This window comes from Eleutherodactylus coqui, chromosome 8 (genome assembly GCF_035609145.1).
Source record: "Eleutherodactylus coqui strain aEleCoq1 chromosome 8, aEleCoq1.hap1, whole genome shotgun sequence".
In the NCBI taxonomy this organism is placed as follows: Eukaryota; Metazoa; Chordata; class Amphibia; order Anura; family Eleutherodactylidae; genus Eleutherodactylus; species Eleutherodactylus coqui.
Genome location: NC_089844.1, coordinates 151327652 through 151345275, shown reverse-complemented (window position 1 = coordinate 151345275; position 17624 = coordinate 151327652). Strand labels below are relative to the sequence as shown.

Genomic DNA, 17624 nt, shown 5'->3' with positions numbered 1-17624 from the left:
CAAGAAAGGGTGCAATCAGATGATGTGAGCGGCTCCAGTCTTTAATGCAAGTAACCATGGAAACGTCAAAATAAAATAAAGAGAACTGGGAAGTGCAGAGCCTGTACATTTATGCGCTTTTTTGACGTGCGATAAAAAAGGATGGAAGGCTGGATTCACACGAACGTATATCGGCTGGGTTTTCACGCCGAGCCGATATACGGCGTCCCTCTCTGTAGGGGGGGGGGGAGGATGAAAGAGCCAGGAGCAGGAACTGAGCTCCCGCCCCCTCTCTGCCTCCTCTACACCCACCTGCACTATTTTCAATGAGGAGAGGGGGGATGGTGGCGGGGCTAATTTTTGGAACTTAGCCCCGCCCCCGTCCCGCCTCCTTTCATTGCAAATAGTGCGGAGGGGCGGAGAGGGGGTGGTAAGGAGGCAGAGAGGGGGCGGGAGCTCAGTTCCTGCTCCTGGCTCTTCCATCCTCCCCCCCCCCCCCCCCCCTCCTGCAGACAAGGACACCGTATATCGGCTCGGCGTGAAAACCTGCATGAAGGGTCCCTCAGGCCATGTGCTCATGGGCGTTTTTTTCTGTAACGCACTCATTGACTTGAATGGGCGAAGAAAAGTCAGACAAAAATGGGAGGACGTGTCCGGCTGATTAACATACCGTACATGTGATCATCTCCAATCTAACAATGTGTTCTGTTTCCAAGTGATACTGAAATTACATTCCAGCCTATCAGGACTAACGGCCAGATCCGGGGCTCACCTCCCGGGTCACCATTATCATACACACTGCTAAAAGTTTTTACAAAAGTTTGAAACTTTTTTTTTAAATGTATTGCCTCTGCTTTAAAGTTCTCTGCACCCAGCGACTCCCGGGTCACATGATCACAGAGTTGGAGATAGAAAGCGTCTGGTGACCACAGGATGCCGCTGTGAGGTTACAAGATCCACTCCCTACAGACTAGGAGATCACTTTGATGAAAATGTATGTTATGTTATCAAACGTTGCAGATGTAGCAGAGAGGAGTTTGTGGTTTCATGATTGGACCGGCTCTATTACTTGGGGTACAATGGGAGGAAAATAATTATTTTTGATGCCACTTTTCTGGCAGCTTTTCTTTCCTTTTTCAGTTTGAAGTACAACAAATTCATCAAATGCGCGATGTGAAGAGATTTGTCGCATCTTTAAATATATCTAGAAATGGGGAGTCACTTTGTACGCCGCCCAACTACTGGAGGAGGATTGCGGCCAATTTTGTGACTTATTTAAAAAGTCGCTTATCATCTCTGACCAAGCAGCAAGCCACGCCCACTTCTGGAAAGGGGAGAGACATAACATCTGTTCATTTTGGCGCAAATCAAAGTAAAATTGTCTAAATTGGTTTGTTCCAAAAAAAAGTGCAGCTTATACCAGAATTCTGGAGGAAACCAGTAATAAATGTGCCCGTATTTATGAAAGCAAATTTGTGGTTAAAAGAAAGTGTTGTACATCATACCAGACACCTTCTGGAGCTCGCGGCCGCTGTGTAGGAACACGAGCGGCCTAAGATGCGCCAAATGTATGAATCCTAGAATGGTAGAGTTGGAAGAGATCTCCAGGGTCATCGGGTCCATCCCCTGCTCAGTGCAGGATCACTAGATCATCCCAGACAGATGTCTGTCCAGCCTTTGTTTGAACACTTCCATAGAAGGGGAACTCACCACCTCCCGTGGTAACCTGTCCCACTCATTGATCACCCTCGCTGTCTAATATCTAATCTGTGTCTCCTCTCTTTCAGTTTCATCCCATTGCTTCTAGTCTTTCCTTGTACAGATGAGAATAAGGCTGATCCCTCTGCACTGTGACAGCCCTTCAGATATTTGTAGACCGCTATTAAGTCTCCTCTCAGCCTTCTCTTCTGCAAGCTAAACATTCCCAGATCCTTTACCCGTTCCCCATAGGACACGATTTGCAGACCGCTCACCATCTTGGTAACTCTTCTCTGAACTTGCTCCAGTTTGTCTATGTGTTTTTTATAGTGGGGATAATTGTATAAACCGATATGAAAAAATTTTAAAAAATTGTATAAAACCATAAAATGCAAAAAATAGAAAAACTGAGGGAAAAACACCTGGAAATAAGGTGCTCGTCTCCGGCCCGGGGGATTCTCATCCTGCAGACGCTTCTGCATTTTGTCTTTTCATGAAAAATGAAGTAATGACTGGCAGCAGCGTTTGGAGCCCGCGGGGGATTTTCTGCACAACGGACTTTATTGCTAGTTTAACCATTTTTTTCGTAAATATATTATGACCAAAGAAAGCCCAGTAATTATCTTGGCATGGAGCAGTGCCCCCTGCTGTGCATCATGTGTACAACGCTTTCTGTAATTTGTTTTTTGTTTTTGCAATTTTGTTCACTTTTTACAAAATATGAAACTTCCCAATCTTGCAAAAAATGAGGAAGATTTCAGCACATAAGTATGGAAAATAAGACAGATTTTAAGGTTACAGATCGGTTATTGGGGTGCAGAGGGTTTATCAGCGGGCTTTAACCAGCAAAGTATTTTACTGCAAACTATGTTTGGACGGACTATGTATTTGGACGGACATAAAAGGTGATGAAGTTTGATTTTCTTCACATTTTCACATTTTTCAATACCACACACAACCTGCAGACAAGTGTGGCACTAGAACAGGAAAACAGCAATGTTTTCTCTACTCCCTCTGAGTGAGTCTTTGGACGATATACAGCTAAAGCAATTTTACCAGGACCTGCATAGGGGGGCGCTATACAGAGAAGTCCTAGAGCCCCACTGTATGTAATGTAGGACACATCCGAACATTGACCCTTTAGTTTATTGCATGCAATGTACAGTAATGAAGAGGCACCTTAGGTAACTCATGAAACGGACTGAAATGTTTTGGAACATCCACTAGGCGGATACAGGCCATCAATAGCTCTCCACTCATTCTGCTGGTGGTGACAAGATACAAGAATACCCATCTTCAGAGCATCCATCCTGGAATCAGTGCAGACTGGCCTCGCTCAGGTCCTGGATAGCAGGTGAACTATTTGTCTACGGAGGGGTGTGAGTCAGAGATGGGGTCAGCATCTATCTGCTGCGTGCTAATCCCCCTGATCAGTAACGCTGTACAGCCCCCTACTCTACTCTTCCCACTGCTACTACTGTAGTCCCCTATTACCAGACAGCATCAGGCTGTTACTACTTGTATCCAGTATGGAAAATAAAGAAAGCCGTAAAATTGTTACAATTGTTTCATTTATTTGAAAGAGCAAACAAACATATCGAGAGAGTTAAAAGATGATGTATAGAGTGTGTGCGCCACCTAGTGGTCAGAAAGTGGTGATTTCCAATGACTGTTTCTAAAAATAGAGAATTCCTGCAGAATGTGAATCAGTGTTAGTCCATGTTGTGGGGATGTCTATACCTATATGTTTAATGAATGTTTTAATGATGAACCTTAAAGGGAAGCTGTCATCGACAATGGCTACCATAAATTAGTTATGGTGCTTACAATTTACGTGACGTGGAGTCCGGGCGCCTTCTTTTCCTACTCACCTGGTCCCCCATTCCTGAGGTGTCCTCTGGGGAAGCCACTATGCACACAGCCACTTTGACTATTTTCAGAAGGCTTTGCATGTATGTGCATTCCCATTAATCTCTGTGAGCCTTGAGACCCCACCGATCAGACTTTTATCACCTAACTTAAAAGTTTACGTTTGTATTAATGCACTCCAGATCTGCAGTCGTCTGATTGAGAACCGCAATGACCAAGTGTTGTTATGTTCTGGAGAAATGATGACAAGACCAAACTCAATGCAAGAAACTAGTTTTCAGACTTAAAGGGAAAAGAGGAAGCAGATGATCATAAGAGAAGCCTGAAGAGGTCACAGACAAAGCTGATCCATCTTAGGGGCAAAGTTGGTGCAACCCCCAGGGCTTGGCTGGCGTCAGCACCTGGCTAACCCGAGCAGGTGCTGGGACCCACTGACTCTGGGGGGGGGGGGGGGGGGGGACTCAAGGGTGGGATTGATCCAGTCTTTATTCTTTTAAATTAATTGCCACGTCTTTAAGACACAGATGCAATTTACTATGCAAGCAGCACTACAATAAGCCAAGCACTTCCTGTTCCGCTGCTCGGTGTCTTCTCTGTCACACCGGGTACAAAGATTTCATCTTGCAGCCTGTGGTATTCCACATGAGCTTGGACAAAAGAGGCCAAGGCAGAGGATGGGGGATGCCATAGGATGGTGATGGAGGTGAGTGGGCCTATAAATAACTTGGGGGGGCACAATGAGGCCTTATTAATGACTTAGAGGGTACTATGGGGCCTTATTAATGACTCAGGTTGCAGAATGGAGTCTACAAATTACTAAGGTGGCCCACTGAGACTTTGTTGCCCAAAGGCCCATGTAAACCAAGAGCCAGTCCTGACCAAGTGTCTGGTTCACTCCTTCCTTGTGCACTCATGCTGCAAGAGTCCAGTACAAGTCCATCCATTTTTTAAATTGTTTTTATTGGGTAGAGAGTTATGGGGGTGGGGGACAGAAGGAAGATTGGAGAATGTGATCATGGGAGGGGGAGGAGCCAACAACTGCAACATTCCGTGGCATCAGATGAGGCTGAGCAACCAAATTCCATATAGATAAAATAGTCTCTAAATTCACCCTCAGCCCCCAAAAACCTTGTACAATGGACGATAATGTAATTATTTCCATAGAGTGTCATTTTGTAGTCATTTCTAGTGATTATAACACTGATAGATCCACAACCGTCACTCATAGATCCCTGTAGTGACCCATTATATCATTTACCGGTCCCCTCCATAAATGTCATACATGTATGTCTTATGTGGGTGCGCTGTGCAAAGTGTCCTGTCATTTTGTTCTATGTGTTGCACCGCTACAGTGAGTGAAGGGTTAAATGTTTACAGTGCTTGGAGACTGCCTGTAAATGTATCAAGTTTGTCTTGTCATGTGGTATGACAGAGGTGATAAAAGGGATTGTCCGAGAGTGGGAAAGGAGTCATTGCTAGAGGTTCATTGTCTTCAGGAGTTCCAGACATATGGGGGTACCTTCAGTCCCCCTATGTTGAAGCATCGAGGTGGAGGAGAGATATCCCGCAGCGACTGCAGCCTGGATGTGAGAGGAGTGAGCCCATTCAACAGGAGAGAACATCAGTGAGTTACAGACACTTTGTTTCGTAGCAAGGCCAGTGCAGAGGTACTACAATTGACACACGCCCAAGTGCTGCTAAGGCTGGGTGGAGGTACTCTCAAATAAATACTTTATTTGGACACACACGTTTCTCTGAGTAGTGTGGAGGTACTACTGTTCTACAGAGACTGTATATTCTTCCACCTGCACTGCATGTGATTTGAATTGACTGCATTGTTATATTGCACTCAAGTTTTACAGTAAAGTTAAAGGAGGGCCCTGACCATTTCTAGGGACCCGAGGTACTATAGACTGTCTGTGTCTGCAGTTATACGTCGAGGATCATGACGGTGAATATAGAAATTATGGCATCACGTGTGACAACCCAGGTGTATGATTGCACCATTATTGGCCATCCCTATCCTAGGGGTGTCTGAAGCATTGGGCCAGCGATGCTCAGGCCTTGGCTGCATGTGTGCCTCCGGGATGTGGAGTCTGGTAAGTGCCACCGTGGCTGGCCAGCACTATACCCTCCCAGCTCCCCAAGTATGTCAGGTGTCATGGGTCTCCCTCTGGGACGCTTCAGTAACCCAGCCTTTTCTAGCATCACTAAGAACAGGATAGAGACTGTCACATTTTTTATCAAAAGGACAATGTATAATGTAATGTTGATGTGTATTTTCAATGGGGCGAATCAAGATGGTGCCCAAATGTCTATGCTCTTCTTCAAACTGCTCACTCCCACCTAACAATTCGCGCCAAAAGGACTGGCTCAAAGTAGGGAGGAGGATCCCCCAATAGACTAAGTTGAACTGACCCAAAAGGGGCGAAGTCTGATACAGCAATAGACTCCTTAGGTCCTAATATATTAAACTGCCCTATGAAGAAAATTAATGTTACACGGAGGCAACAGAGGCTACGCCAAGATCCAGTTGGTGCTGTGGGGCTGACTCCTTGGAGGCTGCCAATATACTGGGAGGAGGACCCACAAATTACTTGGCTGCCTACTAGTCCAACGCAAGAGGACATTGCAAGACCAGCGCAGCACTCTTGTTTCTTCAAAAAAGATGGAGTGACGGCCCAAGCGAGACACCCGGTCTGGATTATTCAGCTTCCATTTTATGCGGACAAGCCGCACCGGGAATGTTTCTGCGGCCCCCCTTTGAGGAGTCCTGCCATATCTACTCTTCCATATGCCAATGTCAGAAGGAAGTATATTGTCAGCGTCCCAACCTACAAGTCCTTCACGGCTTGAGGATGATGTGGAACGTTTACATCTGGTGCGGATGGTAGGAGTAACCCCTGGTATGAGGCAGGAAGGTTGGCTTCCCCCATAATGACTTCCACTATCCACAATAAAAAAAGACTCTCTATGCCAGAGACATTTACTGAACTGTTGTGTGTTTCCCAGTTATCCCAAAAGACTAAAGTAATCCCTTTTCTGTGTCTAGCTTAAAAATACAGTAGTTTATTTATGCAAATTTGCTCCCCACTTGTCTTGGTGTTAGCGGCCCGCTCCAGCCTGTATCAGTGGGCGGGGCCTTCCTTCCACTCATTAAGTCACTCAGGGATTGACTTAAGCTACTGACTGCTCTGGTGATTTTTCTCGCTCGGAGAGTGATGGTCATTCCACTCTACCCTTGTCTTTTTCCTGCCAGTCACCCTTTCTAATTTTTGTATAGGCCCACAGTGTGTTTCCTACTACAGAGAAAGTGATGGTCATTCCACTTATCTCAAATTCACTAGTTATTGGAGAAAAGTGTTATGAATAGCTCCATTGAAATAATGGTGTTCCTGAATTCTGTTCAGCCCAATAGGTTTTTCACAAATGTACTTGCAAGTCACAGTCCTTTACATGCTGTCATAAATACAGTGCACATGCAGGAATGACACTTCTTTTTGTCACAGTACACTAGGAGTGGATCACTCCCTTATTCACATGGGTAACCAGGGGAGGAGCTGTATTTACAGGTTTCGCCTTGCACACTCCGTGATCCAGCACTGAAGTCTTTCTGTGTAAAAGTTCTTTATGATGACCTTAGCGGTAATCTCAGCTCTTGTGCAGTCGTTTAAAAGACCTGCGTAGAAGGGCCACAGGATGTTAATGACCTATCCTCAGGACAGACCATCATTATCAGATCAGTGGGTTCTGTGCTCTGGATCCCCACCAGTCAGCTGTTTGAAGTGACTGCAGTGCTTGATTGAGCACCGTGGACACTTCAGTAAATTTCAAACACAGCGCCATACATTGTAAAGCGCCTTCGCCTGGTATGGTAACAATCCTCTTAAATGGGCCTGAGCCGCTCACAGGACATGTGACCGACGAATCTGACAAAACAGTCCGCAAGGAGTTAGGGCTCATGCCCACAGAGGGAGCGGAGTACGCCCGCGGATATACTGCGTTTAAAAACGCTAGTGCCCTAGAGCGATCGTAGAATTCCGCCGCAGATTTTCGCAGTCTCCATTAATACTATATTAATGGAAACCTCCCGCTGCAGTGAAATAGAACATGCTGCAATTTTTTTCACGCAGCCAAAGTCCGGGGCAGAATCACGCATGTGAGCACTGACAGGCAGAAAAGCTATTGGGTTCGATAGAACGTTATGGCCGGCTGTCCATGGGCGATGCGGTATCCCGCCGCAAAACTCTGCCGCAGGAGCTGCCGCCAAATCTCCGCCGGTCAGCCCTATCTAATAGATAGGCTGACCACGGAGAATCGGGGCAATTTACAGCATGCTGTGAATTGCCCGCCGCGAGCAGAGAATCGGAATGATTCTCCGCTCGTGGACAGGTGCCCGCGCTTTCCATAGCAAGGCTATGGGAACCGTTGGACGCCGTGGACAGGGAGCCTATAGCTGCGTTATTGCGCCGCAGATTTCCGCCGCGAGGAACGCAGCTGAGATCCGTCCGTGTGCATCAGCCCTTAACCGAGCACATAGTGACGGTGCTCACAGCTGCACTCAGATTACAGCATGAATAGAACAGGCTGATACTTTGTATCTCTTTGATTCGTGTTTATAAACACTTCACAGTGTTACATCTAACAAGTAACCAACGTCACCCCCGTGTGCAAAAGTCCATCCTACTCCGAAGACCTGGAGATCGGAGCTGGAGACAGACAAGTGGAATGTAGACACACGTTTGCCATTGTTTTCACAACACACTGCGCAATGTATTCTCCTGTCCCATTGAAAACAATGGGCAAAGTGTTTCGAGAAATGCGAAGGTGCGTTAAAACGATAGTGAAATCTCAGCAAAACGCCGCAATCGAAATCAGAGTTTTGCTGACGGTATAGGAGAGCGGCCTAAAAGTTCTAATGGACCAAAAAGCCGTTGAATCTGTTATAGCCTCCTTGGAGCACATATGGACTCGCCCCGTGCCTGTCGTCCCAATATCAGGCCTTCTTCCCGGCACGCCCAGGCTCTATATCTTTTCCGTAGGTTCTGGTCTCCCAGATGGTCTTTCTTAGGTCTCGTTTTGGATGAAGCAGCATCGGGTTTCATTTCTGGGTACCTCATTAATATTCACAATAGTAGATTTTGAAGAAACTGGGTTCCTATAGGTGACAATCCCAATTATTAAGGACCTCACCTATGACCAACCTCACATATAATGAGACGTACCACCAGATAAGTGCGGAGAACACTCTTTATTATATGTTGTAACGTATAGCCACAACATTGTTTGAGTCGCTTTGTGCTCTTTTTGCGGACATTTTCCTTTATTCCATGCGTTCGCACACGTGCCACCACATCATGTTCTACGGCACAGCTGTGGGAAGCGGCCGCTCTCTTCTATGACGGCTTACTCTTTCTTGGCCGCTGATCCCTCTCCTCATTGTTGAGCCTTTCTTCAGCTACCAAGTCTGAACTTGTTAGTAAAGAGTCTTAAATAAACATGTAGGATCTGAAACAAGGAGACATTACTGCGAACCAAACAAGTGCGCAAGGCAGGAAAGTTACTGTTTAATATCCGGGAAGCCGCCAATAACCACTGAAATGTGGAAGTAAGAATTGTAGTAGCATTGTCTAAAGGGACTGAGGCCCAATGCACACGGGCGTATTTGCATTGTGGAATCCGAAGTGGACGTCCACTTCCCGATTCCGCAGCAAATACTGCCCATTGACACGCTATGCGTAATTACTTTTTCCTGTTCTCGATTGGAAATCTATTGCGAGGGGGGAAAAAATAAATAAATAAATCGCAGCATGTCCTGTTCTAGCACGGATTCTACATTGACAGCTTCTATTAAAGTCAATAGAAGCCATCCAGTCCACAATACAGAAAATACCGCTCCATTGCTAAGTGATTCAGTGGCCCATCCAGAGCTGACACTGCAGACGAGCCGCGAAATCTGCGTCATCGTCTAGGGACAGAGCTGCGTTTTCTGTACTGTGCATGTGCGCTGGCCCATCCGTATTACAGATGGAGAACACTGCGGACAGGTCCACAGGGGTCATCAGGTCAGATTCTGTTGCGGAATCCTGCAGTAGTGTTGCATCTTGTCACCATCAGCAGAATGGGTGGAAAGCTGGTGATGGTCTGTATTTGCCCAGTGCATGCCCAGACGCTGCTGATTTGAGGGCCTGGCTGCACACAGCAAGATCCTAGCAGTGTGTGGATTTGCTTTGCGCTGGGATGGCGGCTTAGGGGTTGTTTCTACGTTAGGGTTACATTATTAGCCATTAATCCTTCCATGACAGAGCGGGGCTGCATTAACATGGAAGCATTTATACCCAATAATGTAACCCTAAACACAGAAACAACTGCTAACCCTACTCCACCATTCCAGAATGAAGTAAACCCCCACAGTGCTAGGACCTTGCTGCACAAAGCCAATCAGCAGCTTGTGGGCATACACTGGGCAGATATAGCCCATCATTAGCTCTCCACCTATTCTACTGGTGGTGACAAGATACAAGAATACCCCATCTACATAGGTTTGTACTGCAGAGAAATCGCCCCAGCAGCAGCCCAGAGACTGTATGAAGTTTCTTTGATCTCGCACTATATAGGCAGCCTCCGGGGATGCTTCAGCCCTCCTTTAATGTCTTTTTAGAATTTGGCGAATAGACAAAAACTAATGCTCTGCAAATGGAGCCTCTGCTGCTCCCTCTAAGTGATCGAGACTTTTCCAAAATAGTTTTTAAAGTGATGTTTAGAACAAACACATAACTGTGCTGGAGGCCGATGGACGCTGCTCAGACTTATAGACTCCCTCTAAAAGCTTTACTAGAGTTTGGGGCCGTTGTTTCTAAAAAAATATTGTGAATAGTGAAGGTCACAGCAGAAACCAAATATCAAAGAGACAGCAAGTGCAAGTTACAGAAAACACCTCAAGAAAAGGGAAAAACAAGAAACCACACATTACTCCCATCATACTTCAAAAGGAAAGGCAAGTGCTTTTGCTAGTGCTCATTTTAGTCTCCAACTTTCCATACACGACTATGTGGGGGGGAGGGAAGTGACAACTGCTCGAGTCTGTCTCCTTTCCAAAGGGATTGTCAAAGAGAAATATTTAGAAGGACTATAACTGCTATAATACTGCCCCCTATGTACAAGAATATAACTACTATAATACTGCCCCCTATGTACAAGAATATAACTACTATAATACTGCCCCCTATATACAAGAATATAACTGCTATAATACTGCCTCCTATGTACAAGAATATAACTACTATAATACTGCCCCCTGTGTACAAGAATATAACTACTATAATACTGCTCCCTATGTACAAGAATATAACTACTATAATACTGCTCCCTATGTACAAGAATATAACTACTATAATACTGCCCCCTATGTACAAGAATATAACTACTATAATACTGCCCCCTATGTACAAGAATATAACTACTATAATACTGCTCCTATGTACAAGAATATAACTACTATAATACTGCCTGCTATGTACAAGAATATAACTACTATAATACTACCCCCTATGGGCAAGAATATAACTACTATAATACTGCCTCCTATGTACAAGAATATAACTACTATAATACTGCCCCCTATGTACAAGAATATAACTACTATAATACTGCCCCTATGTACAAGAATATAACTACTATAATACTGCCCCTATGTACAAGAATATAACTACTATAATACTGCTCCCTATGTATACTAATATAACTACTATAATACTGTCCCCTATGTACAAGAATATAACTACTATAATACTACCCCCTATGTACAAGAATATAACTACTATAATACTGCCCCCTATGTACAAGAATATAACTACTATAATACTGCCCCCTATGTACAAGAATATAACTACTATAATACTGCTCCCTATGTACAAGAATATAACTACTATAATACTACCCCCTATGTACAAGAATATAACTACTATAATACTGCCCCCTATGTACAAGAATATAACTACTATAATACTGCCCCCTATGTACAAGAATATAACTACTATAATACTGCCCTCTTTGTACTAGAATATAACTACTATAATACTACCTCCTATGTACAAGAATATAACTAGTATAATACTGCCCCCTATGTCCAAGAATATAACTGCTATAATACTGCCTCCTATGCACAAGAATATAACTACTATAATACTGCTCCTATGTACAGGGATAGAAATACTATTATACATTGGCCTTATAGATGTATACTCTGCTCCCCCTATAGCTACACTTCTGCTCATCTGATTTTAATACACAGGAAGAGAATGAAGCCTGTAATTACATAACACAATGATGAATGGGTAGATTGTGATTTCTTTGCTCCCTCGTCTCATTATTGCTGCATCCTGAAGCCGCAGCAGTCATTACTCTTTGTCTCCAGCCACTTACATCAGATCAATATTCTGCTCCCAAACAACCATTATTGCCTTTTATCAGTTAGATCATTTATAACACATTGAACTATTAAACGTTTCAAGGTGGAAGTCATCACTGTTCTACAATAGTAGAACTTGTGTGTTCTAGTAGGACAGCCTCTGGCTATACTAATATACTGCCATCAACATAACATCAGTTCTGTTACTTCATTTATTCATTCTAGTCCTAGAGTATGGTTAGGCCGCTTGCCTTGATACTAGGCTGACTGTAACATGTAATAGTGTTACACTCAAGGAGTACTGGCCCCTCTTGTACCCTTAGTGAGTTCACCATGTCTAAGTCAAGGACTGTCAGATTTTTTGAACAAGCCTTATAACAATGACTTGGGTTACAGTTCCCATTCACTTGGAGGAATGCTGCCTTCCAGCAGGTGGCGCTGCAGAGATATTGTTTCATTTCCCTTATTTGCATATTTCCCAGAGGAGCATGGATGGCCATTATAAGTCTCCTCATTCACCTTCTAGGTACTCTCCCTAAAGTAGAAGAGATACCCTTCCTGTCCCACATCTATAGACCTCTCACTAGCCGAACCAGAAGCCTACTGCACACTGATGAGGGGCAAAAACCCTGAAACAGCTGTCTAGGAATTGTAAGTCAAGCCAGAATACCATACACAGTGATTCTTATAAGGCTTGTCTAAAAAGGTCTGGCATTGACTTGCAGGAATGCGGCCTACCAGTAGGTGGCACTGCAGAGGTATTGTCCCATCTTCTCTATATGAATAGTGAATACATGATTATACTAAACTCAGGCGGTCAATATCAAAGTCTGAGGTCATGTATAGCGATGGTCATGGTGACCAAGGAGAAGTCCTTACGAGTGAAGGACTATTGGCCAACAGCCAGACAATCGCAGAGAGGATGAACATCTTTCAGAATCCTGAAGACCGTAATAGAGGACAAGACATTCTTAAGAAACATTGTGCATATGGCTACCATAACCCTAGTCTAAGCCAGTGCATGGGCTATTGTAAATTGATGGTGTTAAACCAAGGCTGCACTATCTATCAAGACCAGCTCAATGCCATGACTTGTCTACAAGTTGGAATAGGATGGGGTGCTGTAATGAACCTACTATACATAATACAGATTCCTACCATTAAGGACAATGGCATGGACCAATGGGCAAGTGAATGGACCAGAGATCTTCAGCTCATGACAATGGAACCAAGGAATAGGGCCCACCAAAGTGCAATGGAAAAAAAACCAATGCTCTTCAACGCGTGAGTGGAAAGAACCAACGAGGCAAACAAAAGGTCTTCATCTCGTGGCAATGGAAAGAAAAAAGGTCTTCAGCCCATTCCAAATAGAAGAGACCAATGGGCTGAAGACCTTTTTTCTTTCCATTTGCCCATCACAATGAAATGCCCCATCTGACTCAACGCCATTTAAAAGACAACCTAAAGAAGACATCATGGCAGTAACTAAACTCAAACAATCATGGCTTTAAATGTCCAACACCGTATTGGTCAACCACCCAGCTTTAATCGAGGATCCCACTCTGGACAATGCGCGGAAAAAAATAGTTAAAGATTCATGTTTTTATTAAATACTGTCTTTACACGTTTGTATATTTTTTTCTTAGAAACTACAAGTTACTATAGAAAACAGATTTAGAAACCAGGATACACCTTGTACAATCTTTAATATGTGGTATTTCTGCCCCCTAATTGGAGTAGGATTACGGAGGACGGCCGTTCATCCTCTACTCCTTCCATTCCTTTTTTATATTGAGGTTCCATTCCCAGGCTAAGTGTTCGCATTTGTCGTCATCTGTGAACAAGGATTTCATGTGGTACCCTCCCCGGACAAGCATTCCTTTCGGGGCTTCTTCTGCGGGCGTGAAGAATTCGTAAGGCTCGGCGCGAGGTCCGTAACTGCCGACCATGTGCGTTTCTTTGTCAACTGTCAAGAAAAGATTGGTTTTATTAACTAAGAAATCGAATCGAGAATTCCTTGCCATTAATCTTTGGGCGGTGCTGCACTAGAGGCCAATATACAGGATATAGGCATTTCAAGAAATTTAAAGGGGTTCTGCAAACTTGCACAATCCCTCCAGGAATGGGGGGCCTGGGCTGCCAGCCCACAGACAGTTTTGCAGAAGAGCTCCAACCACCCACAGATTTCTCTGGAAGTGGCGGCTGCAGGGAAAGGAGTATTACAGGATGGCCATTCACATGAACTTGGTTGTTTTAAGTGCATCTTAACTCCTTAATGACACGACTTACTGCTTCCTTTGGCTTCTTTCCCACGAGCGTATACCGGCGGGTGTTTTCATGGTCGGCTGATATACGCTACCATCTGTGGCGTTGAAGCTCGTGAACGGACGCACAGATCTAACGTTTGTGCACCCGTTCACACTGCATGGGCCCTGGCGTATATATGCCGAGGCTGCCATGTCGTTGCCCCTTTCCCCTCCCTCCCCATCACAGGCTCACCTCTGCTCTCCTCCCCGCTTGCTCTTTGCAATAGAAGGGGGCTGAATGGGGGCAGAGCTAAGCGCCGCCCTGCCTTCTCTTCCATTGCTGGCTGCAGGGAGAGGGTGGAGCAGTGAGAGGAGGCAGTGCGGGTGGAAATTAGCTACACCCCCATCCTGCCCCCACCCATTGCAATCAGCCAGAGGGGAGGAGAGAGGAGGAAGGTAGTTTAGCAGCTATGCTGCTAAACTCCCTCCCACCTCCCTTCTTTGGCTGCTGTCATTGGAGCCCATGCAGCGGCTGACGTATTACGGCCAAAAAGATAGTTCCAGGACTATCTTTTGGGCCCAACATAAAAACGCCCGGCGCTATATTGGCCGGCCACTTTTACGCTATGGGAATACAGCCATGAGATCTCATGCATTGGAATCCAATGCATCAGATCACAGCGTATATCGGACGCCCATGAAAATGGGGGCTGATATATGCTCGTGGGAAAGAAACCTGAGGCTGCAATTTAGTTAGTTCCTCTATTGTGTTCCAGCAGCACTAAGACCAACTAAGACCATCATTGGGTTGGCTGCACCTGAACAACTAGATCTTTTCCATGGCTCACCACCTTAACGAGAGATCAGAATCACATCTGCACGTTCCTCTACCTATATTTATCCACTTATTCAGGTAGCTCCACTCGTATTTAATTAATTAAATTTTCTCAACCTTCCTATTTATCAGAAGAATGTTGGCAGCTCCTACAGAACAGGAGCTACAGCCATTTGAAGTGGGGTTGGCAATACACAATTAACAGCTGTCACTTTCCCTGGATGTAGAGCAGAGAGAGGAGAAACGGAAGACCAAACAGCAAAGCAGCTCAGTGATTCTCCTGTATTTCTCTCTCTCTCTCTGACCCGGGGGGGGGGGGGGGGGGGTGACATGAATTTTTGGCATGTTATCACCCCACCGACTCTGTCACTTTTTTTTTTAGTTAAACAAGGAGTGGAAAAATGAGGACTCGTCTAAATCCAGCAATATCTGCTGTATCTTTTGGGTTAAACTTGTTTTTTTTACATTACAAAAAAAAATGTTAGTTTTTTAAAATTTAAATTAATTTCATTTAAAATAAACTAATCAGAAAGTAGCTATTTTGGCATTTTTCCTTCTTAAAAAAAAAGAGTCGCATATACCACAAAATGGCACCATTAAAAACTAAAGTTGACTCCCAGAAAGCAAGTCCATATACAGCTTTGTTGATAAAACATTAAAAAGAAGAAAAAAAAACAAAAAAAAAAACAGCTTGAGTTCTGGAATGCGGCACCGCATAATTCTTTTAGTGAAAAAAACCCAAAAAAGTGTACTATATCAAATATAGCAAATGACCCGAAGAATAAAAGGCAACAATATTTATACCACATGGTGAATGCTACAAAAATGAATCTCAAAAACAATGATGGAAATAGCTTATTTCCCCACATTGTCCGTAGCAAAATATAAATAAACGTTATTAACCATGTGATCAGTTGGTATAAAAACTACAACTCGTCCTGCAAAAAAGGAAAAAAGGGTCACACAGCTACACTGATAAAAAAAAAAAAAAAAAAAAAAAAAAAATTTATATATATATATATATATATATATATATATATATATATATATAATTTTTTTTTCCACACACACACACACACACACACACACACTATTATATATACACAAACACATACATACACACACTAACTAAATTGTAGCCGTAAGAAGCAGTAAGTCAGGTCATTGAGGAGTTAACCCTTTGCAATCCAATTTTGGATTCAGGGTTTCCTAGGGGACTTTCTCTTTCTGCCATTATACAATGGCGGCATCTGCTGGCTAGAGCCAGTACTGCGCTATGGGACATGCTGGAGAGGCCCCCCAACAACAGAGCGACCGGCAATATACAATTAGAATACCCTGCCGGTCGTCTTCCGACATCGGAGCTGTACAGCCTTTAATCAAAATGTCTTCAGATGTCAAACAGTGGATTGGAAAGGGTTAAAATGAACTTCAGGCAAGAGGGTTTGGTGCCAAATAGATTTACATGAGACAAATTCAAATCTCCCCGCCTCATGTTCTATTCTGGACTCCTCTTCCATCACTCGCTTACCCCGGATTCCTTTCCTGAAGGTGTGCTGGATGTATTTCAGCCCAGAAACTATTTCATGGTTCACCTAGTAAGAAAAAACAACAACAACTTGTAAATAAGTTTATAATAGAAGAACAAAAAGGTTTTATTAGTTCATTAGGCGCATTAATACAAATATCATTTATCAAGTTGAATTAGATTGGTCAAAATACAAAAAGGTTTTAATTTAAAAAAGAAAGTCCGCACCACACTGATAAAAAGCGGGAGCGTTTCTAGAAGTCTATAGATGTTGATAAAAGCAGTTCTATAGATGATTGGGGTGGGGTGGGGTGGGAGGAGCTTGAGTGTGGTGATAAAACTACCCATGACTCCCTGACAACACTTCCTGCCCTCATGCTATGGCAACGAATCGCAGCGTGTTCTATTCCATGCGGGGCGGATTCCATTGTAGTCAACGGAAGCCGTCCGTTCTGCGATACTTCCGCTGTTAGCACAGCATCATGCCCACCGGGCGACACAGTCACCGTGGATCCGGAGATGTGAGTGTAGGGTCTCTGGGGGGCGCCGGGTCTGATTCGGCTGCAATATTTCACAGGCGGAATCCGATCCGGCCGTGGGCAGGAGCCCAATATCAGCAGATCCCTTCAAACAAGGAGATCAAAGCGCACGCCACTCACTTTGAAGCAGATTAGGATCTTGTACAGCATGCCCTCCTTCAGGACGAACGCCACATCCTTAAGGGCCGTTACGTTGCCTGCAGAAATGAAAAACGTCAAATGACTGCAACAAACTCAATATGTATCATATGTTATATATAATGTATCCAATATGTTCTACACACACTGGTGGAAAGTGTTACAGGCAAGCAGATGGAGAAGATGTGGGAGACTTGGATGAACGTCTCTCCATATGAAGGTATTACCGGATGACGCCCCTGTATTCGTGTGGGAATCGCCGCCCCTGTATTATGGAAACTGCTGCATTGTTTTAGTTAATGCGGTCGGGTGCGTTAGATTGTCAGTGACCGGTTCCGCCAAATCATAGAGTTGGTCTGATTTTGAGAGAGGTCGGGTAATT

The 17624-nt window shown here is 44.2% G+C and overlaps 1 protein-coding gene across 2 annotated transcripts in view; it reads right to left on the bottom strand.

Moving 5' to 3' along the window:
- Nucleotides 1–13543: 13543 nt before the first annotated feature.
- ARHGDIG (Rho GDP dissociation inhibitor gamma) overlaps nt 13544–17624 on the bottom strand; it is a 57027-nt gene continuing 52946 nt past the window's right edge. For both annotated transcript variants that reach the window (XM_066576696.1, XM_066576695.1), the window contains exons 4-6: nt 17225–17301; nt 16569–16632; nt 13544–13922 (exon numbers count right to left, since the gene is read on the bottom strand). In XM_066576696.1, coding sequence (XP_066432793.1) covers nt 13723–13922; nt 16569–16632; nt 17225–17301 — 341 coding nt within the window. In that variant the 3' untranslated portion in view covers nt 13544–13722. The remainder of the gene's footprint in view (nt 13923–16568; nt 16633–17224; nt 17302–17624) is intronic.